Source organism: Coniosporium apollinis, assembly GCF_000281105.1.
Source record: "Coniosporium apollinis CBS 100218 chromosome Unknown supercont1.12, whole genome shotgun sequence".
Taxonomy (NCBI): Eukaryota; Fungi; Ascomycota; class Dothideomycetes; genus Coniosporium; species Coniosporium apollinis.
The window spans coordinates 67,652-92,461 of record NW_006913274.1 but is presented as its reverse complement, the minus strand read 5'-3'; the positions used below and the strand labels follow the sequence as shown (position 1 = coordinate 92,461).

At 53.6% G+C, this 24,810-nt stretch overlaps 7 protein-coding genes across 7 annotated transcripts; 3 read left to right on the top strand and 4 right to left on the bottom strand.

The window, feature by feature from the left end:
* Positions 1 to 72: 72 nt before the first annotated feature.
* W97_02983 (uncharacterized protein) lies at positions 73 to 4,884 on the bottom strand (the record flags this gene model as incomplete). The annotated part of the gene is made up of 5 exons (XM_007780882.1): positions 73 to 3,090; positions 3,138 to 3,398; positions 3,449 to 4,280; positions 4,340 to 4,693; positions 4,742 to 4,884. The coding sequence occupies 5 exons, from the start codon at positions 4,882 to 4,884 to the stop codon at positions 73 to 75; spliced, it is 4,608 nt and encodes a 1,535-aa protein (XP_007779072.1).
* Positions 4,885 to 5,564: 680 nt separating this feature from the next.
* W97_02982 (uncharacterized protein) lies at positions 5,565 to 5,971 on the bottom strand (the record flags this gene model as incomplete). Its single annotated transcript, XM_007780881.1, has 3 exons — positions 5,565 to 5,708; positions 5,767 to 5,898; positions 5,963 to 5,971. The coding sequence occupies 3 exons, from the start codon at positions 5,969 to 5,971 to the stop codon at positions 5,565 to 5,567; spliced, it is 285 nt and encodes a 94-aa protein (XP_007779071.1).
* A 681-nt stretch (positions 5,972 to 6,652) lies between these two features.
* W97_02981 (uncharacterized protein) lies at positions 6,653 to 8,245 on the top strand (the record flags this gene model as incomplete). Its single annotated transcript, XM_007780880.1, has 1 exon — positions 6,653 to 8,245. One exon carries the CDS (start codon positions 6,653 to 6,655, stop codon positions 8,243 to 8,245), a length of 1,593 nt encoding a protein of 530 aa, XP_007779070.1.
* Positions 8,246 to 8,943: 698 nt separating this feature from the next.
* Positions 8,944 to 12,075, top strand: W97_02980 (uncharacterized protein; the record flags this gene model as incomplete). The annotated part of the gene is made up of 1 exon (XM_007780879.1): positions 8,944 to 12,075. The coding sequence occupies one exon, from the start codon at positions 8,944 to 8,946 to the stop codon at positions 12,073 to 12,075; it is 3,132 nt and encodes a 1,043-aa protein (XP_007779069.1).
* Positions 12,076 to 17,074: 4,999 nt separating this feature from the next.
* Positions 17,075 to 17,690, bottom strand: W97_02979 (uncharacterized protein; the record flags this gene model as incomplete). The annotated part of the gene is made up of 2 exons (XM_007780878.1): positions 17,075 to 17,492; positions 17,554 to 17,690. 2 exons carry the CDS (start codon positions 17,688 to 17,690, stop codon positions 17,075 to 17,077), a joined length of 555 nt encoding a protein of 184 aa, XP_007779068.1.
* A 2,599-nt stretch (positions 17,691 to 20,289) lies between these two features.
* W97_02978 (uncharacterized protein) lies at positions 20,290 to 20,798 on the bottom strand (the record flags this gene model as incomplete). Its single annotated transcript, XM_007780877.1, has 2 exons — positions 20,290 to 20,325; positions 20,391 to 20,798. 2 exons carry the CDS (start codon positions 20,796 to 20,798, stop codon positions 20,290 to 20,292), a joined length of 444 nt encoding a protein of 147 aa, XP_007779067.1.
* A 2,623-nt stretch (positions 20,799 to 23,421) lies between these two features.
* On the top strand, positions 23,422 to 24,673 carry W97_02977 (beta-lactamase; the record flags this gene model as incomplete). The annotated part of the gene is made up of 2 exons (XM_007780876.1): positions 23,422 to 23,512; positions 23,568 to 24,673. The coding sequence occupies 2 exons, from the start codon at positions 23,422 to 23,424 to the stop codon at positions 24,671 to 24,673; spliced, it is 1,197 nt and encodes a 398-aa protein (XP_007779066.1).
* Positions 24,674 to 24,810: the final 137 nt, after the last annotated feature.

Genomic DNA, 24,810 nt, shown 5'->3' with positions numbered 1-24,810 from the left:
GATTCTAAACAGTATCTATCACACGCCGATGTATGAAGATCAACGCCATGGCGAAGACTCGCAGGCCTAACTCTACAGTTCATCCACCACACGCGACTTAATTCCACCCTGTGGCGGCGGAACACCAATCTTCACCGCCTCCCCCTCCCCCTCATCATCCTCCTCATACCCAGTCTCCGACCCGCGCTCATCTACCCCCTCCTTAATAGGCGCCCTCCCTCCAACCCCGTCCCCATTCTTCAACCTCCTCGCCAAGGCCGCAATCTCCTCATCATACTCCGTCCACTCCGGCAGCTGCCTCCTCGCCCTCTCAAGCTTCGGTTCCTTAGTCATGGGATTATTACACAGATCAATCGTCCTCGCTTTCCCCAACTCCTCGTCCGCGCACCATGTCTCGCACCACAGCCACTCTTGCGGAAGGCTGTAGATGGGGAGCACATGCTGCATGTGGTTCGGGAGGTCCTGGTCCAGATTACTCAAAGACTGCGGATCCGCGGAGAGCTGGTGGTAGTTCTGTCGTAGTCTGTCGCCGGCTGCGATCTGCCGGAAACGCCGCAGATCGACGACGTACAGCGCGCTGATGTGGTAGGGCCGCCCGCGCAGGAAGTTGGCCCAGTAGCCCTGCTTCCAGAATCTGAAACCCTCCATCTCGGTGCGCGAGTCGCACATCGGCGTGAAGCCGTAGGGCGCACCGTGGAGATCCAGCGTCACGAGCTCATACATGTCTGTACGGACGACCTGGTCTGCGTCGACAAAAATAACCTTGTCGAGATCCAAAGGGAAAAGCACGTCCAGGAACAGGATCTTGTAGCCCCAGATCTCGCGCTGTTTTTCCTTCTGGGCACGTAACCAGTGCGGCCACTTGTAGGTCACCATCTCGTACTGGAAACCGTACTTGGCGGCTAGGCTGGGCAGGAAGGCCTTGAAGGATGGTGAGAGAAATTGCTCGATGAACCAAAATTTGACGCTGTGGGTGGTGTGTTTCATTACGGAGAGTATCATGATGTTGAGCATGCGCTCGTAGAGGTGGCCACTGGCGACGGAGAAGATGTTGATGTCGGCGTGTGCGGAGCGGGTTACGGCGCTTGTCGGTAGTATGGTCTTGGTGAGCAGGCCGGAGACGCGTTTTAGGCCTTTGGCGATGGCCTTCTCGGTTTTGGTGCCGGAGAGACCGAGCTTGGAGAGAACCTTGTCTTTGAGCTCAGTGCTCTTGGATGCCATGTCAGCGGCGGCAGACTTCGGCGGCTCAAGCACGTCTTCATCTTCTTTGCCTGGCTTCCGAGACAGCCGAGGGTACATGGTCACCCCCTGGAAGCTCATGAAGGCGATCTCTGTCGTCTCGTCTCCTGGCTGTGCGTTGTAGCCTTTCGTGCCGGCGCTATCGATGGTGAAGATTTCCGAGCTCCGTCCAGCTTGCAGGCCTAGCTCGTAGAAACCTGGGTTAGCCTTGAATTGGAAGTAACCAAGATTGGCCATGATGATAGTATCGGCAAAATGTGGATCTCTTTCGGTGCCGAGAACAAGCTGTGTGCCTCGAGGGGGAATGCCTTGGGTGACGTCTCTCGAATGGCCCTCGATCAGGATGTTCTCAAGCTCATATGTGGCATCGATGTCAGAAGAGCCCTTCAGCGTGCTGAGCTTGATGTTGTCAAGATCGTGAACGCATTCCTTCGGGGTAACGAGCCATGGTGCAGGTACATCCATAGCCATGGTGAGCAGGGCCTCCTCAGGTAGCCCGGTGAATCGGGCCTTCAAGCCTTGTAGAGCGCCATTGTCGTCGAACGATGGCCTCGAGTCGAGGACGTATCGGTAGAAGCGCTTGATTGGAAGCTCATCTAAGCGTTCCTTCGGGTTGAGGAAGAGACGAAGGTACACGCCACTGAGCTCAGACAGTGCTTTGAGGATTGGTACCCATCTCTGCGCAACCTCAGAAGCAGGATCGAGCGACACCGTTACCTGAATGGCTGCCGTCGCCTGGTCGCCGGTTGTGATAGCTGTGTGCTCGGCACTCCACGTGTTGAAGACATCGCTTCGCTGAGTGGGTGCAGTCTCGAAGATGCCTTCAGGGACATCTGACACGGTTGATAGTGCTACGATGGACGAAAGCATTGCCACAGCCATAGGCGAGTTTAGTTTATCCACCAAGTCCAGAGCCTTGACCGCAGTAAACACAGGCTGAACACGCTTCCTGCTCTCGTAAGCTAGCAGGGTCTCCAAATCTTCTGCAGAAAAGGCGTTGTCTTCTGGGATAGGCGCAATCAGCCTGCCATTCAGCGTCAAACCGCTCTTTCCCGGCTTTAGCTTCAGCGCCCTGATAAGCGGTTGGACGGACGTCCAGAAATGTGCAGCTTCCTTGGTGTCCTCTGAACTCACTTCCGAGGCCAGCACGTCCTCTAAGCTCTCTAAGCTATCGGATGACCCATGTTCGAGGAAGCGGTAGAGGCGCGCAGATGTGTCTAAAACTTTCGATGAAGCTTCGCCGTTGTGAACGAAGATCAGCTCCACGTTGCTATGCTGCTTGCGAAAGTTGATAGCATCGACCCAGAGCTGTTGACCGGCTAGTGAGTCGAAGTCAGCAATCAACATCAGCGTTGCCCACTGCTCTTTGTCGGAGCCCTCCGCTACTGCGATGCGAGGACAGTTCGAAAACAGGTCGCCATGCTCGCTGATGATTTCCCCCATGTTGAGAAGCGTGATGTTCGTCTCGTCTTCAGGGATGATCAGCGGGTTGCGTCGAAGTGAGGCGTATGCCAGGAACTGGGCGGGCAACCACGTCGTCTCGGTGAACTCGTCTTCGAAAACGCCCTTTTGGATCCTCCGCAGATCCAAGCCCACTCTCTGGCTCAGGGTTTGCAACCACTCCTCAGTACGGGGAATAGTCGCACCATTGACGAAAACTGGGGCACTATCACCATATGCACCCAGGCGCATCAGGTACTTCTTGGCTCCTTGGAGGCGGTCCTCCAGCGACTCCTCCTGCAGAACTTCCTGCAGTGACCTTGATACACGGTCCTTTTTTAACCTTCGATCCGTAGTAACGGAGTCGAACGTCGTCTGATGGGGCATCAAGAGCTTTTTGTTCGCGGAGGACTGATGACATTAGCGGAAGCAAGAGACGTGGGAAAGATAATACATACATTCTCGAGATACGTCATCAAAGCGCCCAGACCATAAGCGTCAAGCAGATGATAGGCGACACGAGCTTGCTGGGCGGCCGCCGGCGATCCTGTATAAGGGACTAATCCCCATCGAATGGGAATATTGCGTCTGATGATGTTTTGCAGCGTCTCAACCACTGTCGACACGTCCTTTGGATTGGAGAAGTCGATAGGGACAATGGCATTGTGGATGTCTCTTCTTACAGGCGGTAGTTGTCCGGGATAGGTTCGCTGGAGGAGCTGTGGGATGCCATTAGCTTTCGCTGCATAAGTCGGCCATGAGTACCTACAGCAGTGATACTCGTGGGCCAGTCCTCGTATCTTTTGTCTTTCTCAATGTCATTAAGCCAAATTATTACGTTACCACCTTCTGGACCATCTCGATAGTCGTATCGTTGAGGTTCATCCTCAGCTTGGGCCTCTGCAACGGCGCTGTGAGACAGAACGCTGATGGCTTCGGGTCCAGAGAATCCGAGGGATTGTAGTCCGTTGATGAGCCTGCGTTCGCGCCTCAAATGATCGAGCAAGGAAAAGGCGTCAATCTTCCGAGGATCAACCTGCACGCCGTTGATCCAGAACACATTGTAACCTGGTGGAAGGGCAAGCTCGCCATTGTTGCTATGTTCAGCAAGGAACTCGGCCGTAGCGTTATGCGCAGCGACAGCAGAGGAATGCTTGGGGAAATCTTGAGATATCCTCAATAAGGTGTCAAGCGGATCTTCGGTGTTTAGTACAAAGCTCGCAGTCTTGAGGCTTAGGCCAGACAGCTCAGAGGCTGACAGAGGCTTCAGGTCTGACACGTCCTCATCCTGCAAAGTGTCCCCTGCTGGCTTTGGCGCTTCCTTAGTGCCAGCTTGCTCTGCCTCACGGTCATCGATGACAATGTAATCGGTTCGCTTGAGTGCGAGCTCCACACCATAGCCGTTGATGACCAAGGGCTCGTTCGAACCTGAAGCCGAACGTTTGTAGCGAATGCGATAGGAGGTTTTGCCCTCTTTTGCTGACCGACTGACGGTTTTGTGGAATCTGCCAAAGCTGGGCGATGTAATATCTGCATATAGAACAGAGGGTAATGCACCACTTGAATCGCCGAGTATGCGATCGAATGGCAAATCATCAGTCCTACGGGTGCCGTCAGCGTAATGCGTCAAGACGATCTTCGTGAGGTAAGCATGAGCTACCTGTGGCTCTTAAGGGTTCCCTGCGCTGAGTCCAGCTCAGGCGAGCAGTACTGGTTGTCGCCAAAAGCCACCCATGATTCGCATGGCTTGTCCTGCACTGTGGCTAGCGCCTGCTCGACAGATGTATTGTAATACTGATAATGTGCCTCTATCCTTGGGGCAGCGGAGTGGATTGAAAGTGCGAATTCGAAGGAGGAGAGCGTATCGGGGTCCGTGATGTGGCCATCGTCATGGAGAAGCTGGACGAAGGTGGTGTAGAGCTCGTAATCTGTCGCCGCCTTGTCGAAGTAGCCGTCCGCTATACGGTCAAGTAGGGGGAAATAGGCTGTGGAGTTCTCTTCGGCAGCTGTCTCTCTGGCGTCAGTTAGAAAAGCTACAGGGAGATGATTGGGAGGGTCTTACAGTAGCTCGACGAGATATGGTGCGGAGCTGAAGGAAGCTCGCAGAGCTACATTTACCGTAGGGCTCGCTGTAATATGGAAAGGTGCAATGGCCCCAAGCAGCAAGAGAGTTCTGGCCCTGCCGGGCCGCAACCATGCCCTCATGATTCTAGGTAAATCCCTTGTTAGACAAGGAAATCCCTAGTTGTCGTTGTTTGAGAGTAGCCAAGGGCGGGCTCGAAACAGGAGCGTAAGGTATGTTTGCAACGTATATCATTTGATTTGGGGGCTTAGAACATTCGACAGCCTCCGTTTGGCCAAACTCGAGTCCGGTAAGGCAGCTGAGGGCTTTCCGATCAGGGTCCAAACTCTACAGCCGATGCTATATGCAGTATTCTATCCATTGCCGGCAGCATAACTTTCCTTGAGCCCATTCGGCAAAGCTTCCAGCCTTGACAGTGCAATCGGAAACATCCAGGTCACATGACTTCGCGACAAGGCTGACCTAGGTACGTGGGGACCGCAGGCCCAGCTGTACTTACTGCTCTCCATCCGTTTTTAACTATGAGTACATTCGTAACAAAAGGGTTGTGTGGCTTTGCGTGTACGTCTGGTTCCAAATACCCGGAATTCCTCCAAGCATATGGTCATTGTATGAGACATGCTGTTCGGCAGTATGCATTGAAGAGTGCTTGTCTCAAGATGAGCTAAAGGCGCGAAACCGTTCACCAAAGCTCAGCCATGCATGGTTCTTTTAGCCCTCTTCCCACCAAAGCACCTCATGTGCTACTTACTACTCACGTCCGGGCTCCAACCTACATCTTAACCCACATCACCCCCTCCTCCTACTGCGAGAACCCACTCTCCCCCTGCTTCGGCTCAATGTCCGACGTCTCGACCTTATTCACGTCCGCCGCCGAAGGGCCTTTGTTCAAGTGCTCAACGAACTGCTTCAACGAGCTCTCCTCGCCTTGCGCCTCGCCTTGCACCTAACAGAATACTCTGTCAGATCCCAACAAGCAAACTCGAGAGATCAGGTTGACTGACACTGCCATCGGAAGCGTTCTTCACATAGCCTGTGACGCCGACTTTGTTCGCTTGCTTGACGGTAAAGGAGCTGCGGGGGTTGTTGGTTGGAGTGTGGGGGGTGTAGTGATGAGAGTTACCGGAAGTTGACGCCTGAGCGTACGGAATTAGTGTGGTTGTTCTGGAGGCCTTTGGGGGGAGGGTGTGAGATACTGACCTTGCACATCTCCCTCAACCTTGAAAGAAATCTACACTGATTAGTCAGGGAACAGGGGAGTATGGCTGCAGCTCGACAGAGAATTGCCGTACTCGCTTCGAAGACATCCTGGTTGCGGTTGTAGAGAAGAATCTCTTCATTCAGTTGTCAACGGGTTACGTGAATACTACTGAAAGACTGCACTTGGCCGGCTTCTCCACAGAGTCCCCTCATCGATCTCGCGGCATGCGATGACGTCGATCAGCCCTACGCTGCGCAAGCGACCTCGAACCCTGAGGATCCTCGATGCCTGATGCCGAATCCCCGTGTCTCGAGCTTTGCTGTAGGGGACAAGGCATTGACTTTGTTGCACTGTTCAGCGCGACAGAGCTGCCAAACGACTCATGGTTTCTGTTCGAAAGCTTGCTAACGTCCATTCAATGTCAACCGCCGAATTGTTACGCGTTATTTACAGCTAGCGCTCGTTGTTGTCAATATCTTGGCAGCGCCGTTACAGAACCCCCTATCTGAAACACCTCCAGACCTTCGCTGGCCTCAAGCTCCACACGTGTCTCCGCTTACTGTCTACAATAACCGCTGCAGGATTCCCAAACCCCACCGTACCTTCTTTTACTACTTACAATCTAACACAAAGGCCACTGGTCGCCGGCAGCGCCTTCTATACTCTACAGCTACCCAGGTACCTTCACCATGGCAGACCCCCCCTCCGAGGAACCATACTCCCGAAGCCCCTCCCCTCCCCCCTGGGTCTCACCAACACTCGCTCTCTCCGCCATCCCATACCTCGACCGCTCCGTCTCGACCGCCTCGTCCTCCTCCGTCTCTGGGCGGTCGGTCTCCTCCAATCGCTCGGTCTCCGAAGGCGGCGCCAGCAGACGACGCGGGTACATGCGGCCCCAGGCTACAGTCTTCTCGGACTCGGCTAGGAATCGGGAGAGTGTCATGAGCCTCGGGAGTATTGCGCATCTGCAGTACTATTTTGCGAGGACGGGATTGTTGGACGGGAAGGGAGGCCAGCTGGCCAAGGCGAGGAAGCCGAGTGGGGCTGGTGGGGTTGGTTCAGAGGGTGCCGGGGGTGAAGACAGTTCGACTTTTCTGTTTTCACCTACTGAGAAGAGCGTATCGGAGTTTGGACTATCGCTGGACGATGCACAGAACGGACTGCTGGTCAGCCCCGACGGCGACGATGAGACGAGTGGGAGTTGGGAAGAGCAGGAGCCCATCATGCTACCGCCGACAGTCAGCACATATCTGCAGCGGCCAGTCTACGTCCCACCGCCGCCAAACATGGCTGTGCTGCGGAGGGAACTGCGGGAGACGCTTGAAGAGGCGGAGAAGGGGCTATCAGGAACGACAAAAGACGGTTCAAGCACGAATTCAGAAGCACGCAGAGACACCGCCGCGCAATGTGGTTCGCCCGACAACACCGCGGATTTTCAGGGCTGGTACGAGATTGAAGGCCTCCACATTCTCGACACGGTCACGCTTGCCATACGGGCCGCGAGGAACTACTACACAGCGCACGAGCAGCCCCAGCGACTATACGCCCTCAAGCCAGAGCGTGTGATCAGGAAAGAGCTCTACCAGACTCTAGATGTCCTCAAGCGTATGGCCACACGCAATTTTGCAGGTGGGGTACGGCAGCCCGAACGGGAGAGTATACTGGAATGGATCGCCGGCATTGGTAAGCTCCTCGACACCGATGAGGCCACGGAGCGCGCAGAGGAGCAGGAGCGCGAGAAGTGGAGCTGGAGAGAGGACGACTGGACCGGTCGTGAGCGGGAGCGCGAATGGTTGTTCCTCAAGTCGTTCGCCCCTGAGCCGGACATGCTCCCGCGGTGGACGGAATCATCAGACGAAAATTCGCTGCCGACGCCGTTCCTCGAGTCTCTACGTACAGGCTTGAGGTTGGTCCTTTTGCACAACGCGCTAGTCCGTAAGTCGCGCCGGCAGTTCGAGGAAATCAGAGTATACCATACAGACACAGCGAAGCCCTATCGCTGCGCCGAGAACCTGCGCTTCTGGATCAAGGCCGCGGCGCTGCGGTGGGAGGTTAAGCTGAGCGTCGACGTTATGGGTGTCGTGCAAGGGGCTAACGAAGCTGCGTGGAGAGGGTTTGAAGATGCGCTGTTGGCTTGGAGCAGAGCTGTGAGGGAGGAGATCACGGCGGAGTGGAGGGAGCAGAAGCAAGTGTCTCAGCGCAAGATGCCGACGCTAAGGATTGATACTTGTCATGATGGGCTGGATGCGACTGAGCCAGTGATGTCTCCTACAGCAGTTTGATGGGATTGCCGCGTGCTTGAGAAGATTTTGCTTGTTCTGTGGCTGGCTGGCATGCATGCATGGTTGAGGCGTCAGGATTTGGAACTGCATCTGGTGGCCGTGAGATACCCCGTCACGTAGGAACAGTCGGAGTATCTTGTACTCTGTACATAGCTATGACTGATGCTGAAAGGCTTAGAATAGATACCGTCTGCACTATTGACCAGGTTGTCAATATCAGATAGTATCGGATAGTAGCTCCTCCACAGTTGCTAAGTTTCAAGCTGGCCGGGCGGCACGGAACGCAAGGGCAACAAGCAACAACCCCTCGAACATCCGGTGCCTGAGATGCCGTTCGGTCCCGCGTTGTTTTGGGCTTGGCTTTTGGAGCTGCAGCGAACCCCCGTCGATTTCGTGGCCTCTGACAACAAGCCCACTCTGCCCACATTGCTTGACTTCACCCACTTGCCTGCTCTCTGCTTTCTGCTGCTCTCGAACTCGCGTTGCAAGCCACTGTCATTGCTGGCACCAGTGCACCGAGTCGGATTTCCAGGTCCACGGCCGTGTGATCTTGCATTCCCTCCCCCGCCAGAACGCGCCAGCTGCGCGTCTCAGGCTGCATCTCGACATTGGCAACCTAACCTCATGTCCTCGACCACAGCAGATAGCAAACCCCCTGCAGCGTGGAAGAGAATCCCTCCTGCAGCCGCACGTCGCCAATGCTAGCTCCAACCTCGCATATCCAGTACTTGGCAGTTCTGGCTCCTTCAGCTGTCGTCGCGGATGCTACACCCTCCAACCACCGTGCCCGACCCTCCTCGGCGTCCTCGCTCTCCAACGACCACTTCGACTCACCGACCGCATATCTCGGCATCTTCTCCGCCGAATCCCCCAACGCAGGTCGGCGAGCCCTCCGCAAGCCTTCACCGGGCCTTCTCGCGCGTGTGAGACTCCTCAGCCATCGAAGCAAGAACCGCACCGTCTCAAGCCCGGCGCTCGGAGTCGATATCGGACGGATACCCGAGGATCACCTCAGGGAGCTGGACAGCCGACACAGAGCCCATTCGATCAGAGTGGAGCGGAGAGGGCAGGCCTGGAACAGGACCCATCCACGGTTGGAGCCGCAGCTGACGGGTGGGAGCATGCCGGAGCTTGTTATGGATGGGCAGACGGAGCTAGAAAGTGATCACTCCTCGATCATCAGCACGAGCGACAGGATGGGTCCGTCGGATACCGAGAGTGAGCTCGATGGTGCCGAGCACGACACCCTGAAATACCGACTGCCGGATGTGGGGAAGGTGGCAGGGGACTTGCGAAATAGCAGTCGGCCAGACCTCGAGCAAGAGCCGGAGGAAGAGCCATCAAGACCCCCGACGCCGCCGCCGAAGGACACTCCGCCTATGCTCACTTCCCCGCGTAGGGATGGAACCTTTTCCCAAGGAATCTCTACCGACGACGAAGCGTACTTCAACCCCTACGGCGCATCTCGGACGAACTCCATCTACTCTCTATCTCGTGCATCCTTCACGAATCAGCTCTCCCAACTTACGTCCATCAGGCTCCCGCAAGCCTCGTCCCTTTCGGAAAGCATTGCATCTATACCAACTTCCACCGCAGCCGCGCGGGCGCTCGAGGACGCGGCAGAGCAGATACGAATATGGATGAACAAGGCGTCAGAAGTGCTCGACGGTTTGGATGCAGAGGACGACATCGAATGGGCCGCAGCAGGAGGTCGCGAAGGCCTGGACCAAGTCGACGCGGCTATCAACCGGTTCGAGAGTCTGGTTACTGTTTACGTGGTCGCCATTGAAAACCTGCAAGCTCGGGACGACATCGCAAGTTTGACAACCGAGGAGCTGGAAAGGATGGTTGCCCATATGGAGGGCATTGTGCAGGAGTGGCAGAACATAAAGCGCGCACTCGGAGCCATCAAGGAGCAAGTGGAGATAGCAATGGAGTGGGAGGATATCTGGAACACTGTGCTAGGGGAGATTGGCCTGGAGATAGAAGCACTGGGTCGGCTGGTATTTGAGATGGAAGAGCGAAGGCACCAAAGTGCGCCTCTGGACAGCGAAAGCGGCAGCGGCCTGGATATTGGGGAGCTGGAACGGATTGTGGTAGAGAGTCCGAAGACCGAGGCCAGAGTCACCGCAAACAACCGCTACAGCCTGCCGCCGGCTCTCACACTAAACAGTCCCATACAGAGCCCGACCGCCAAACAGGTGCAGGAGGACTCGAACTTGCTCCAGCTGTTTGCAAAGATGCAGCCGCTCCGCGCATCACTCGACTTCCTTCCTATGCGGCTCGCTCACTTCGGCGCCCGCGGCAGTGCGGTGTTCCCAACGGCCTGCGAGGAGCTTGATAAGCGACGAGACACCCTAGAGGCAAGATACAAGAAGCTAGAGGACGACGCCGAGGCCCTGAGGCGCGAGCTCAGCGACGACCGCTGGGTTCACCTCTTCCGCAATGCCGGCCAAAAAGTCTCCGCCATGTTCGACAGCCTCGCACGCAGCCTTTCTAAGCTGACCGAAGCACTCGAAGAGGACCCTCACAACCTCGAACTCCTCGCAAAGCGCATCGAATACTACACCTCCAAACAACCGCACTATCCCCCCGCGATCGAGCAGATCCTGTCCATCATCGACAAAGGCGCGAAGGAGCGTCTGAGCCTCAACGGCGAGATCCTGCGCCTGCAGTCCGACATGCAGCGGCGCTGGGCAGACCTCAAGAACGACATGGCCGCCATGGACGCGGCTATCAAGCACGTCGACTCTCCGAAGAACCAGCAACTGCGCGACTCCATCTCCACGATCCTAACCGCCGACCACTCCGCCAACAGCAGCATGGTTGCCACGCCCGGCAGCTCACCCGCCTCCTCAGTCGTCCTCATGAGCCGCAAGAGCAGCGAACACGGCTATGGTGGCCTCAGCAAGTCGCGCCAGAGCAGCAGCAGCGTGACAGGCAGCGCTGGCTCCCTACCCACGCCCACGGGACGGCGCTACTCGAGCATGCCGTCCGCCCTGCCGAACCTCAGCCTCAGCGGTATCCCCCGCAAAACAGCCGTCTCGCGCTCCAGCGCCTCAGAAACAACGCCCCAGCGCGCGGCATCGCAGTCACCCACTACGCCCCGCTTGCCGCCACTGCCACCGTCGTCAACCCCCACACCATCACACGGTTATCGCACCCCACCGGCTTCTGCCGGGTCGGACACAGCACAGCCGCCGAAACCGCGCTGGAACCCCTCGACGAACACGAACGATATCGTGCTCGGGTTAGCCACTAAACCGCTGCCGCCGGTGCCGTCGGTGACGCCGAGTCCGCACGCGAAAAGCGTTGCCACGCCGTCGACGGCGCGGAATAGTATCCGCTCTGTCTCCTCCGTGTCAGGGATCCCCGTCTCGAGCCCGCTGAGCCGCAACTCGCCATACTCAACACCGCCACCCTCCGCGCTGCCGCGACCAACGTCGATCACGCCTCAGCCGTCTGCTGTAACGGCCGCGCTCTCGTCGGCTAACAAGCACCGGCAGCCGCTGTCGCCGGCCTCGCCCACAGCCTCGAGACTCCCGTCCTCGGCCGCGCGACCGCTGTCGCAAATCGCGAACCCGGGCCTCAGGCTTGGGACTGCTGGGAGAAGGGTCAGTGGCATTCCGCTGGGGTCTATCGCTGCATCGGTCGAGGAGGATGGTGGTGGGGAGAATAGTCCGGCTGGTAGGGTGGCGGCGGGGAAGGCGAAAATGGGGAGGACGTCCATGGGAACGGGAAGGGAGAGTAGAGGTGGGGGGAGTGGGAGGGTGAGTAGTTTGGGTGCGTCGCCTGGGGCTGGGGAGGAGAGGCCGAGGTGGCGGATTTAGGGGATGGGGTTCTGCGTCTTGGTTCTGGTATCATAGCTAGCGATGTGTCACGCATGGTGTTTTTGGCGTTGGCGGTGCGGGAACGGACATGTTCTACAGGTTGCTGGTTTTATTGGTTGCGACGCTGTATGATGGACGCACTGGGATAAGCATATTGTATTGGGAGTTATCTCGTTCGTTCTCAGACTTGCGCGAGGTTTAGAGCGTGGTGGTGTAGCCATCCGAGGCAGAACAATGGATACTACAGTTTATGTCTACCGCTGCAGCTTGAACCAGTGCGGACTTGTTAAGCTGGTGATAGTGATATATAGATGGAAACCGATGAGTTGTCCCTTGAACCCTCTCATTTCTCATGAACGTCGCCACGCCACCGCTTGTGCGCTTTCGAATAGCCAATATCCTCGTTGCCTCTGATGGCTTAGCCTTCCCCGCACGGCTAAGAGTTCACACCTAGCGTATCCAGATGGATGGTTGTTCTGTAGTCCTTCTGGAGCGATAGCCTTTTCTCACACCGTCACCGTCAAGCAAGGCTCCAACAACAAGAAAGCCGTCGGAGGGGCAGGCATTTGTACGCACAGCCTTCACATAGCGTCATGCAAAGTTGGCAGCGTTCTTATAGATGATAAAGCCTTTTTCTTCGGTGTGTCTCTCGCTCTCCGGTGTGTTCAACCCGCTCCAATGTCTCAACCTCCGCCACCTGCCGTGACGTTTGACATAGCCGGCCTCAATAGTCTATAGCGACAATGGATCAAACCTCTAAGTGACACTTCAACAGCCCGGTAGCCACTCGCGCAACGCCATATGCCCACAAACGACTGAAGACCTCCTGGTCCAGCAAATGGCTGCCACGACCTACACGCTCTTTCGCAGTCCCACCAAGCCCCATACTGAGACTCTTGCGGCTTGAAGCCCTGGACATCTTCGACATCCCGCTTTAACATCTGGAGCTGTTATAGCAAGCGGACCAACGGCTGCCTTAATCTATGACTCGGAAGCCCTAATAGGACCGCAAGAGAGATGTGCGCAAGCTCAGCAAGAATTGGGAGCCGGATACTGCTTCGATAGGCTAATCTCAACACCACGACTTGTCTCTCCTCGCGATCTTGGCCTAATTCCGACACTCCGGCCGACTGACAAGTCACGCAGCGCGCTGGTGACGAGGGTGACGGCGGGTAGCGAATATAGAGCTTCGAAGGCCTCGCAGACAAACTGGGGTGGAGCTTAGCTACGGACGAGGAGAGTTTAGGAAATTGTAGCTCGGGCAGGGTTCTGGAAACCGGATCACTGGGCTTAGGGGCAGATGAAGATATGTACGCACTGTGAGGTCTAAATGAGCGGGACGTCAAGGCAGAGAAGTGGCTAGAAGGAAAGTGATTAGATAGGGGTTAAGTTAGCCAGGTCTCTCGTCTCGGACTATGACAGCGGGACACCATGACACTTTGACATTATAATCCGGAGGAGCGTGTCTATGTGTGGAGAGATCGCAAAGCCAACACCGAGGCCGTCTACGAGATTGGCGCTCTAAAAGATTCCCGCCCTTGAAAAGCCCGAACATTCGGCTTAACGTCCTGACCTGCCGTTTTGAATCCACGGACGGAGAGAGACCTGCGGTGAGCTTCGGGTACAGGCCACTATATCCAGCGGAGAGCTTCCTCTGCAGAGTGCTTGGTAACCCTCCACGAGCCCTTCCCACAGGATGCCTTCTCAACCCTTGGTAAGCCACTACGGTCGAAGACAGTCGGGGAAAGCTTACTGGGGATAAGGAGGCTTTGGAAGTCTACAGGTAGGGTGCAGGCGGCTGTCGGGGTTTAGGAAGGGGCTCGAGGTTTCGCCGTCTGCGGTCCACGAAGCCATCGCATGTGAATGACTTGAGCCGAACTTAAGAGTCAAGTCTAGGCGGCCCTGAGTTCCTCCTCGAGTGTGGAATGTCGCCTCGCTTGCGTTTGTCGAAGTGGAACTCGTGGGCCAATTCTGGCCGGCTGGCATCCTACGATTAACGTCGCGACTCCAAGACCGAACGATGCGAAGCCTGCATGCGGCCGTGATAGGACGAGACTCAGGTCGGGGCGTCGGATAGTGTGGGCTGTGGCCGTGCGAGCTTGGCTTGCCATTAAGAGGTACGCACAGTGAATGTGGCAGACGGAAAGGTGTAGGCGTCAGAGATGGTGCGATGGGAGAGCGCAGCTATCTTGATGAGGCTTCAAAACTGTATATGGGACGGTGTCCCTGATTCTGCTGGGATGTCGCTTGGGCGTGTGGGTAAGACTTGAGGCTGCCGTAGAATATCCCTCCACTTTGGGTGAGGTTGTGATTCTGCTAAGGTGGGAAGTGAGGTGTTGAGTCCGAGAAGGCTTGTGTGAGGCTGGCGCACTCGCGTGGTAACTGGAATGTTGTCGCATGTATGTCTCTACGGGCCAAGGTGATTTTCTTCCCGATTAGGCAATTCGTCACTTGCAATACACGGAGTTACAATCGCACACGGCGAATGTCTGGGCTAAGATGTCCTCTTCTTCAGCGCGCCTCCATAATATCCTCCCTTGCCGGGGTGGTACAGCAGTTAAGCTTAGTAGTTACTGGACTTCACGTCCAATGAACGGCAGTTGACGGCCATGTTCTTGTTGAGTGTGGCAACGCTCTTTCCACTAGTTTCTCTAGGCTCGCAGGCGTTGTTAGCTAGGTTGTAGAGATCCGGCTTTGCCGTTCGTTGCTGCAGCTCGAAATCAGCTGTGATCCTTCTTCTCCTTCTTCTTCTGCTTCTGCTTCTTCTTCTATAAACAAAGCGGTCACGGATCTATACACCTTATCTTCCACTCTACCGAAAGCACCTGTAGTATGCAAGCACCACTCGCAGTCGGCAGCTGAGTACGTTGAGAGGCACCTACTGCCTGAATAAAGCGGTGCTCAATCGCGAGCCGACAGCCTCTAGACGGTCCAACGAGGTAGACTCTAGGCAGCTTAAGGACGGATCGACAAGCATAGGCAGGGTTGGATAGATCTAACTGGATCTTGGTCTGGTGTTATGGAAGCTACCTGTGATCGAGAAGGCGACAGTTAGTGAAGGGGAGGGGTTTCTAGTAAGTGGAGGATAATGAGGTGGTATCAAGGGCCCTCTAGTAATCGATGTCCGAAGCAAGCTCTCGCTCAGTCAGGAGAATTAAGTAGTATTCAAGTTCAATCGATTGCTTTTCTAGTCTTCAAACCAGCTTTTAGCATTCTACTGGATTGATATGCTGTTGAGAGCCAATATAGCTTGTAAAACTTGCCTAGACGCGTGCACCAAAACTCGTGCCGCCCACCAAAATCTGTGCCGCCCATACAAACCCGTGCCGCCCGCACAAAATCATGCCGCGCTCCTAAATTCCACGCCGCGCTCCCAAAATTCGTGCCGCCCTCCTAAATTTCGTGCCGCCCACCCAAATTCCATGCCGCGCTCCCAAATTCCATGCCGCCCACACAAATCTGTGCCGCGCACCAAAATTCACGCCGCCCACCTAAAACCGTGCCGCCCACCCAAATTGCAATGCCGCCCACCCAAATTCCATGCCGCTCACCGAAATCGTGTGCCGCCCATACAAAACCGTGCCGCCTATATAAAACCGTGCCGCCCACCAGAATTCCACGCCGCTCACCTAAGTTACAATGCCGCCTACTAAATTCATGCCGCGCACTTAAATTCCACGCCGCTCACCCAAATTACAGTGCCGTCCACTAAAATTATGTGCCGCCCACACAAAAAACCGTGCCGCCCACGCAAAATCGTGCCGCCTATACAAAATCGTGCCGCCCACACAAATCATGCCGCCCACACAAAACCCGTGCCGCCCACCAAAATTCTATGCCATGCACCTGAAATCTACGCCGCGCACCTAATCTTCCGCGCACCCAAATTTATGCCTCGCATCCAGAATCCAATACCGTACAACATGCCTCCTAGCGGATATGTTACTGCATATCACTTAAGCACTTTATTCTTAATACTAACGAAACGCCTAGGTCAAAGCTCTAAGGAAGCACAGAATGCGAGCGGACCTAGGTATGTGTATCTTGAAATCACAGCTGTTGCCACGCGATTGATAAGAAGAGCGTGCCTGCAAGATCCCATCATTTATAGAGTGCCACTCTATTAACCACTTCTCTCCGCCCTACTTACCACTATCTATAATACATACTTACACTCTCCGATGGACCAGCAGACTTAGTAGACAGGCAAGACAAGAAAGCCGGCTTTCTGTTAGCTTCAAATGGATAGTGGAAGCGTAGTGGTAACGTTCGCGAGGACGCTTTAATTGTCAGCCGCGTGGCTACAAAGAAGAAGTCGCCACGTTGAGCCGTCAACTTAACCCATACGTATAGAACAGCGTAAACCCCATCATACTGCTATCAGCTCTCATTCATCGCTTATCTCTCCTTATTATTCTCTGTTCTTACCTTAAGCTAATGGTAGCTAAACCTCCAGCATCACGCCTCCAACCAGCTGTCTCATGTAGTAGTAAAAGCTCCAGTGGGCCCAAGTTCTCACTACTCTTCAACTTTGTGCTGCGAAACTGCGCCAACGACCCCTTTACTGAATGAGATCGGAGAAACAAGCCCGCTACCTTTCTCATAACGCAAGATAGTTAGAAGTATTGGGCCGCGGAGCCTTCATCTGTCGATGTCAGGTGGTGACGACGCCTCGGCAGACTGTGTTACCTCTCACAGTCCCGAGAAGCTAACTCATCCGCACGAGCACTACGGAAGAATACCACTAAATGATCATTAGCTAGATAAATGGCTTACTACAACTCGATTACTGTTCCGAGAGCCAGATCGCGTAGGGTATAGTTCACGGAAGAGGACAACAAGGGGGAGCAACGCAGCACCGCCGACTCCAAAACCCTTCCCATTCTTGCGCAACCAGCAAATGATCAAGGCGCCTCCTCAGCACCGAAACCGAATGGGTTCCCCAATAACGGAAAACCCAATAAGCTCATCGCTGTTCCACCAAGGCCCGTTGTCAAGCTCATAAGCAGTGCTCTACCCAAGCCTTTGCTCCCCTGGGGGTTTTCTTCTTCTTCTCCTGGAGATCCACGATCGTTTGTTCCATGAAGCGGCGTTTTTCTGTACGAATCCTGCCTTCATCCTCCATCAACTTTGCAACTATTTGCTCGAACTCCCTTCTATTCTCAATCCTCTGCGCCTTGACGCTCAGCTCCGCTTCCTGCATCTGCCGAACTAGCAGCTGTTTCAGGTCTTTAATACGAATTTCGGCGTCCCGATGAGCGTTGCGATTCTGGTAACGGAGCTCGTCTTGAGCTCGTCTCGAGTCATCTCGCAATCTTTCCAACTCCTCCTTCTGTAGCGCAAGGACACCCTGCAATTCTGAGTCATATTTGGCACTAGCCTCTTCTAGTTGTCGTTGAATCTCCTGAAGCTTTGCGCTGTACCCTTTTTCAGCTCCTTCAGCTCTTTATTAACAGCAAAGCCCGCTGAAGTGTTCACGAGATCCTTGTTCTGGTCAACGAGCTCTTCCTGGATCTGCAAAAGGACTGGTTGCCGTCCGGCAATTTTATGATAATGTCCAGTGTAGAGTCCCGGGTGTCTTCGAACTTCTCGACCTTAGAACCCCTCGCGATCATTGGTTGCTAGAAATCCTTATCCACTCGGAGCTGCACCTCATTCTCTAGAGCCTGATCTAGCTCTCCTGTCTTCTTCGCAACACCCCACCCAGTAGTCACGAGAATGACGTTAACGTATTTCACCACCAGCTCGGCCGCACCACCAGCTCGGCCGCGTTTCCCTAAGAAAACCATGAACTTTAAAATTTAATATCTTAATAACTAGCTACTATAATTACGTAAGAATTTAACAGATTACACTATATATATAGAAGAGTAAGAGTAGATAGAAAGATACTAAAAATAGCCTTTAATAGCCTAACTAATTAGAGTTAAACTAACTTTTCTAAGTTTACTAGTAAAATACTAAGAAAGTAAGAAAAGCTTATTTCTTAGAAAGTATAAGCTTTATTATAGTTTTTACTACTTAAGCCTAAAGAGTATAGGCTAGTGCTATAGTATATAAAATTTTATAGCTATAGCTTAGCTAATTAAAAAGTTAAAGCTAAAATTAAAATTTCTCTATAAAGACTTCTCTAGTATTTCTTAGTAAGTACTTAGTTTCTTTAATAACTTTTTAATTAGTAAAGCTATAGCTATAGGATTTTAACTATAGTGCTAATAAGCTATTTACTCTAGATACTCACTTAAAGAGCCCCTAATTCGCTAATAGTTATTAAGATATTAGTCTTTTAATTTTCCTAGTGTTTACTATAGAACTCTCTTTAACCTTAAATAATAAGACTAGTAGTTACTATTTTTAGATTATAGATTACTAACTTTATACTTCTAGGTGTATGCTATCTACTATTAAAATCTTACGTAACTATATTAGGAGGCTGTAAAGATATTGATTTTTCAATTTACTAAGGCGCTCATACAAAAACGTGGCCGAGCTGGTGGTGCGGCCGAGCCGGTGGTGATTTACGTTACTAAGAGGATCCTCGCCGCAGAGCTCACGAAACACGACGAGGTTACGGACGGCAGGTCCACTCATCCGCCGCTCGGTAATTGCGTACATGTAGATGATTCCATTTGATTTATTGTGTGGTCACTGGCGGTAGCTCTGCTCAAGCCAGCTAGCGATGTTTTTGAGAACAGTTGCTTCGTTGCGAAAGGTATCTTTGAACCCAGGGGTGTCAATGAGGGTTAGTTAATAGCCTGCACATTCGAACGTGTAAGGCATAGCCCCTTCGGTACCTCCCGAACGTCAGTTTCCATGTTACGATACCCACATGGATTGACACCTCCAAGCCTTAAGGTCATGGCCAACGCCCACGTCAAGCTTGCTTGCCGTCCTGATGAACGTACTGTTCCCTGACCCAGTCACGCCCATAACCGCGATGGAGATGGATCGGGAATTGCGTGCCATTGCGAGTCACTGCCGAGTTACGGTTTAGGAGAGAAGTGGGATTGAGCGAGGCTCATTTAAAGAAGGGGCTATTCTTGTGAGCTCCTTAGCGTCATGCCAGGATTCAAGATAGGACTCCGAAAAACTCTCAATCTACTCCGTCACATACATACATTGTGCAAGGCTGAGGCCCCTACGGCGGAAGCGAGACGAGGCAACTAGGCATCCTGCAGTATTTGCGCCACCAATATGAGTGGCTGAACTCTACAACACACCTATATGCACTCAGCTCGGCTACGCTACCCTACAGTTCATAGTATGGCTTCTAGCTGAACCGACAGCTCACTGTCGGCAAATGTCTAGAAATATGGGTAAGCCTCAGCTCTGCAAGCCCCCGCCTCTAGTCTAGTACGTCGAACCCCCTTTTCTCGATTGCTGCCTAGGCTGAGATGACTGCGTCGGCTCATTGCCTCATTTCCGTCTTACTCGACTGTGAATGCCCAGGTACAGTGAGGCAGTTTGAGACACCCAAAATTTTGAGCGGCAATTCCGGTACGTTGCATATCAGTTATCGCTGTTTTGAACTGAGTGTTTCAAGAAAGTCTAGCTTGGACTATGATTAAGTATAGCAGTTAAAAAAAGAAAACGATCTGGTAGCAATTTGCTAGCAAAGAGCCCTGCATGACCGTTTCTTTGGGTATTAGATAATCAATAATCTGAACGGTCGAATATATCCGCTTGAGTTGAAAAGAGATTTACAGGCTGTGAGAGATATACTACTGCACGCGAGAGGACTCGAAAGGCGTCCGGATTATCCCCGCTGCTGTTCCCATGTACTATGATTGCAGGATGAACAACGATACTAACGGACGTACCGTTCAGTCCTGGATCGCCGTAGTTAAGCTGATGGAAACGATCCGGAGCCAACAAACTCCCTTCTTCTTGAAATGCTTGGCCGAGATGATTCCCAGGGTCTTCCCAGCGGAAGATAGTCTTTTGCATGTGGAGTCTGCTAAAAACCCACCCAGCCTATCCAAAGATATATTGCAGATCTTCGTTTCGGTCAATTTACTTCTTAGAATAGGTGATGTGGATCTATATCGCTGCTAAGCTGCTTGAGATTATCATACAAAATTCTATATTAAATAGAATGTGCGCTTGGCTATGCTTGGAAGCTAACGCCACGCCTTTACGCAAAACGGTCTAATTACTAGTGTCCGAAAAGCTAAATAGAGTAAACGCTAGATAAGGTTCTCCGCAACGAAACCCCTACTCCTCCCTCCCAAACATCGGCAACTGCGTCTCCTGATCCTGTGGTGTCCGCCACCGCTCGCACTACCTATAACGGTCACACAGGGACTCTCAATCACCTGATTCGCCGCCCCATTCTCTTCTATTGCCTTCACCCTATCTCTAGCCATCTCCCCAACCTCTTCCCTGAGCTTGACTCTCCCGGGCTGAGCCTTCGCCTCCGAGCTTACGGGCGAGCTGTCCGGAAATAAAGACGCGGCATTATACACGCCTATTGTCTCATCAATGCCGCGCGGGAGAACCTGCTTCAAAATGTCCGCGTGTCGCCCCAACATGCTCGGTTCTATTGGCTCCGCGCCTGAGCTCGTGGGGCCAGGCATATCTAAGCCACCGTCGCGGCTAAATATAGGCGTGTTGGCGAGGGCGGATGTGGACGTGTGGAGTTTGTGCCATTCTGTGGTATCTTTCTTGTGTTCTTTCTTTGCGCGCACTCTGTGCAGGTTGGCTGCCGAGGACTGGGATTGCATGTCCGGGCGGCCGTCTTTGCGGACGAGGATGCCGTCTGCGTTCCGCGTAGGCTTCGTGCGTGTTCGCCTAGTGTGGGCATAAGGGTCGGCCGGTCCGGCGGACGAAGGGGATAGTCAAGCGGTGGAATCGGGATGCCGTGTGCCACCGGAGCCGCGACGGACGGACCTCCACGTTCTTTGCCGCCTGGAGTGTACGGTTGGTAGTAGCTGTTGACAGTATGTGTGTTCTATCCGCCGCCACGTCCGCCGCGTTTCGGTAGTGGTCCGTCGGTGGGGCGTTGTAATTCCGCTCGCCAGCTATCGTCGGGGCCGCGCTGATTGGTTGAGTTAGTTGAGTCGTAATTGAAAGAAAGCTGTGGACATCGTGGGATTGGAATGCGGATGGTGCGGTGCTGAGGCAGCACTCGGCGGCGGATCGTACCTCGACCCACTCCCATCGGTATCTATAGCACTGTGTGCGGTAGGCGATCCAGTAGCGGTGTTGTAGCTCTGGTCACGCTTGTGCCGTATTTGTGGCGCCAGGGTTGCGAGCTTTGGGTGTTTCGGCTCGCCGATGGACTGGGCCGCCGGTTCTATGCGGCCATCAAGTCCTTGCGAAGGACCGCGTTCATGGCTGGAATTTGCAGAAGTCCATCCACTGCCGGCAGGCTCGGGCTGAGCCTGTAGTGTTTGATAAGACACATCCGAAGTCGATGTGGGACCATAGGATGATTCCGTAGGCTGGTATGAAGCGTGCACTCGCGCGTCAGCCCGGATAGGTGTTGACACATGACGAACATGATGAGCGGGCCGAGAAGGAGGGTGCGGTAGACCATGGACGGTCGGGGGTTCCTTACGAGAATGAAATGACGCAGTAACGGACGCGGGCCCTGCAATCCCCTGCTCGATCCGTTAAAGGCGGCGCTTTATAAGCTCTAGCTGCATCTTCAGTACGTCTACCTCATTCGCTTTTGCAGCGACGTTCGAGAGATTGATAGTAAAGACTTTAAGCGCTTCGTCCACCTACGCCGGTGCTGTGATCTGCGTAGCAGACCGCGCCTGCAATTCCTTTCTCATACTCTCTACCAGCCCCATGACGTGACGCATCCCCATCTGTAAGCTGTTGACGGCCTTTTCCACCACAGCAACATGCTTTTGCTGGCTCGACAATGCTGCCGCGTTTTGGCTAATCTCGATTCGCAGTCGTGCAGCTGGGCCCAGACGAAGTTGATCGTCCGATACATTGCTCTGGCAACTGTTGGTGACCTGACCAGGCAATTGTATAGCATACTCAATCGGGCGAGTACTCGCGTCACCTATGCTCGCAGGCAGAATGGCTTGTTCCTGTTCGGCGTTTCCGAAGTTTTGCAGCGTGTGCGCAGATTTGTTGGTGGAGTACTTGAAGACGGTTGTGGCGAAACCGTCGGCGCCGGGTGTACTGCCGGGCTGTATTCCCGGGCGTTGTCGAGGGCTTTGGCCGGTTGGTGATGCTCAACGGGCTCGAGCCGAGTGACCATCCACGTCCTCCAACTGAGACTGTGGGCAAGGGGGCTGCAACATTTCTTCTGCTCCGTGGGCCGCGCGCTACGATTCGACTTGCTCCCTTGCTGCTCCTTCCCGTGGGCCCTCGCACATGCGCTGACCACGGGGCTCGTCTGACCGACTGCTCGAAGGTGAGCTGCTGGAGCTTCACGGCGCCGATGTTGGCTTCATTGAGGATGTTGGTAATGCAATTATGCACATCCTCCAGAGGCGGATTGAAGCCTTGACTGGCTGTCGGTTTCGTTTAAGGTTTCGCGCCGAGCTGTACTCGTGTGTGTTTGCGGTCGAATCCACCCGGAGGTTGGCTTGGACTGCGTCCTCACAAAATGTTCCGATGCCGCAAGAGGTTGGCTGGCGTGGGCATATAGTCGATCAGGCGTTTAGATATCACCAAGCGGCCACCAGCGGGAAGAGGGAGTGTGTGAAGAAGAAGACGTGATGCGGAAGATGTGAGAAGGACCATTTAAGGAGGAAGATTTGAGGAAGAACGGGAGTAAAGATACGGAAGGGAAGGGTTCTTACCTTGCTGCTACTTTTAGTGTCACGTACTGTTAAATGATGCTGGTGGAAACGCTTCAGGCATGAAGGCAGCTGACCAGGATGCTTCAGGCTCTGAAACACAACTAAGTATACTACTAGCACTTTGTGTCTCCCTCACGTCTATGCTATGGCCTGGGAATAGGACCTCATCTCACACTTCACCAGGCGGCACCATGTGGAGGCGCATCAGTCCAACTCTTGCCACCCATCCACCCGTAGCAGGTAGCTGAAAGCTGTAGTTGAAGCAAGCAGGCTGTGCTAGATTGAAAGATGGGTGCAATGTGTAGTATTAAAGACCATGCTAGGAGGCTGAGGTGAGCTGGGGCAGCCTTTCAACGTCACGTACTCTAACGGCATTCAGCTTTCCCCTAACAAGACGGTAAGCTACCTAAGGACTGACGCTAAGCAGGGGCCTTCCCGCCTTGGCAACGCGCATTCCTTAGACCTTCGTCTACCTCCAAGTATTCTATACTCTTTGCCAACATACACCTTCAACGAACCTTACTAAGCCTACACTTCTCCTCGTTACCAAAGCCCGCAAAAGCCTGCGACAGTGTGTAAAATGTCCGATTTCGATGCTCTCCTTGCCGACTATACTGAGAAAGGAAACGCAAAGGTACATGGAGTTATATGTAAATGCGTGGACAGAAATGGTATTCCACCTTTAGAGTCTTTTTCTCCTTGGAGTACTAACGCTGAGCTCCTCAGGAAATGAATTGTACAGCAAAATTGCGGGCTATGACTCACTCTCGCCCGACGCCCCACCTCTCCGCGAAGATGCTGTTCTCAAACTCGGGAGCGCCACGAAGCTCATTACCAGTATTGCATTGCTACAATGTGTGGATGAGGGACTCATACGTCTTGACGAACCACTCACCAAAATACTTCCAGAGTTCGACGGCAAGGAAATCTTGACAGAAGTATCTGGGTCAGACTTCACTTTTGAGCGGAGCAAAAACGCAATCACCGCCCGACACCTTCTTACCCATACTTCGGGATTAGGCTATCGATTTACACACCGGCTACTGAGACTTAGGGCAGAATCTCGAAACCAGGAAAAACCTTCTTACCAAGTCACGGAAAGATACATGATGCCGCTGGTCTTTGAGCCGGGCACTGGTTGGTTGTACGGATGCAGCCTGGATTGGGCAGGTGTCGCTGTCAGCCGCCTGCATCATGGAATGTCATTGGAAGACTACATGGTTGAGAATATATGGAAGAAGCTGGGGCTTTCTAGTCCGTTTCCCAGGTTCAACATCTCAAGGCATCCCGAGTACAATGCAAGGGTGATGCAGGGCGCTATACGAACAAACGATGGACGACTAGAGCCTTGCGACCGTTGGGCGTTTGACAACCCCGAGGATCAGGAAGGTGGCAGTGGCTTGTCTTCAACGGCGAAAGACTACGTTGCCGTACTTGCAGACTTGATCTCGGATTCGCCAAAACTCTTGAAGCCGGCGACCATCTCTGAGATGTTTACTCCACAGCTTGTTCCAAAATCACCAAGCATTCAAATGCTCTTGGGATTGCGGGCTGCATGGGATACCGTTGCTGGACCTGTTTCGGAGGATGATATAAACCACGGGTTGGGCGGTCTGCTGTGCGTAGGTCCAGTGCCCGAGATAAGCCAACCAGGAAACATGCTTGCATGGGGTGGAGCTTCAAATATCGTGTGGTGGGTTAACAGGGAGTTGGGAGTTGCAGGTTTCTTTGCAACTCAGCAATCTCCTTTCGGAAACCCTACGGTTACGAAGCTTGTAAACGCTTGGAAGAAAGACTTCTGGTCTCAATTCAATAGAATTGACCACACCTAGGCAGCTATCAAGGCGAAGCCTCTAGGCATGCATGAAATACACACTGCATTTTCAGACTATCCTCCTCAGTCATGAAGCGTGACTAGCCAAATTTTCGAGGTCATGACATGCGTATAGTGCACGGAAGAGTTGTATTC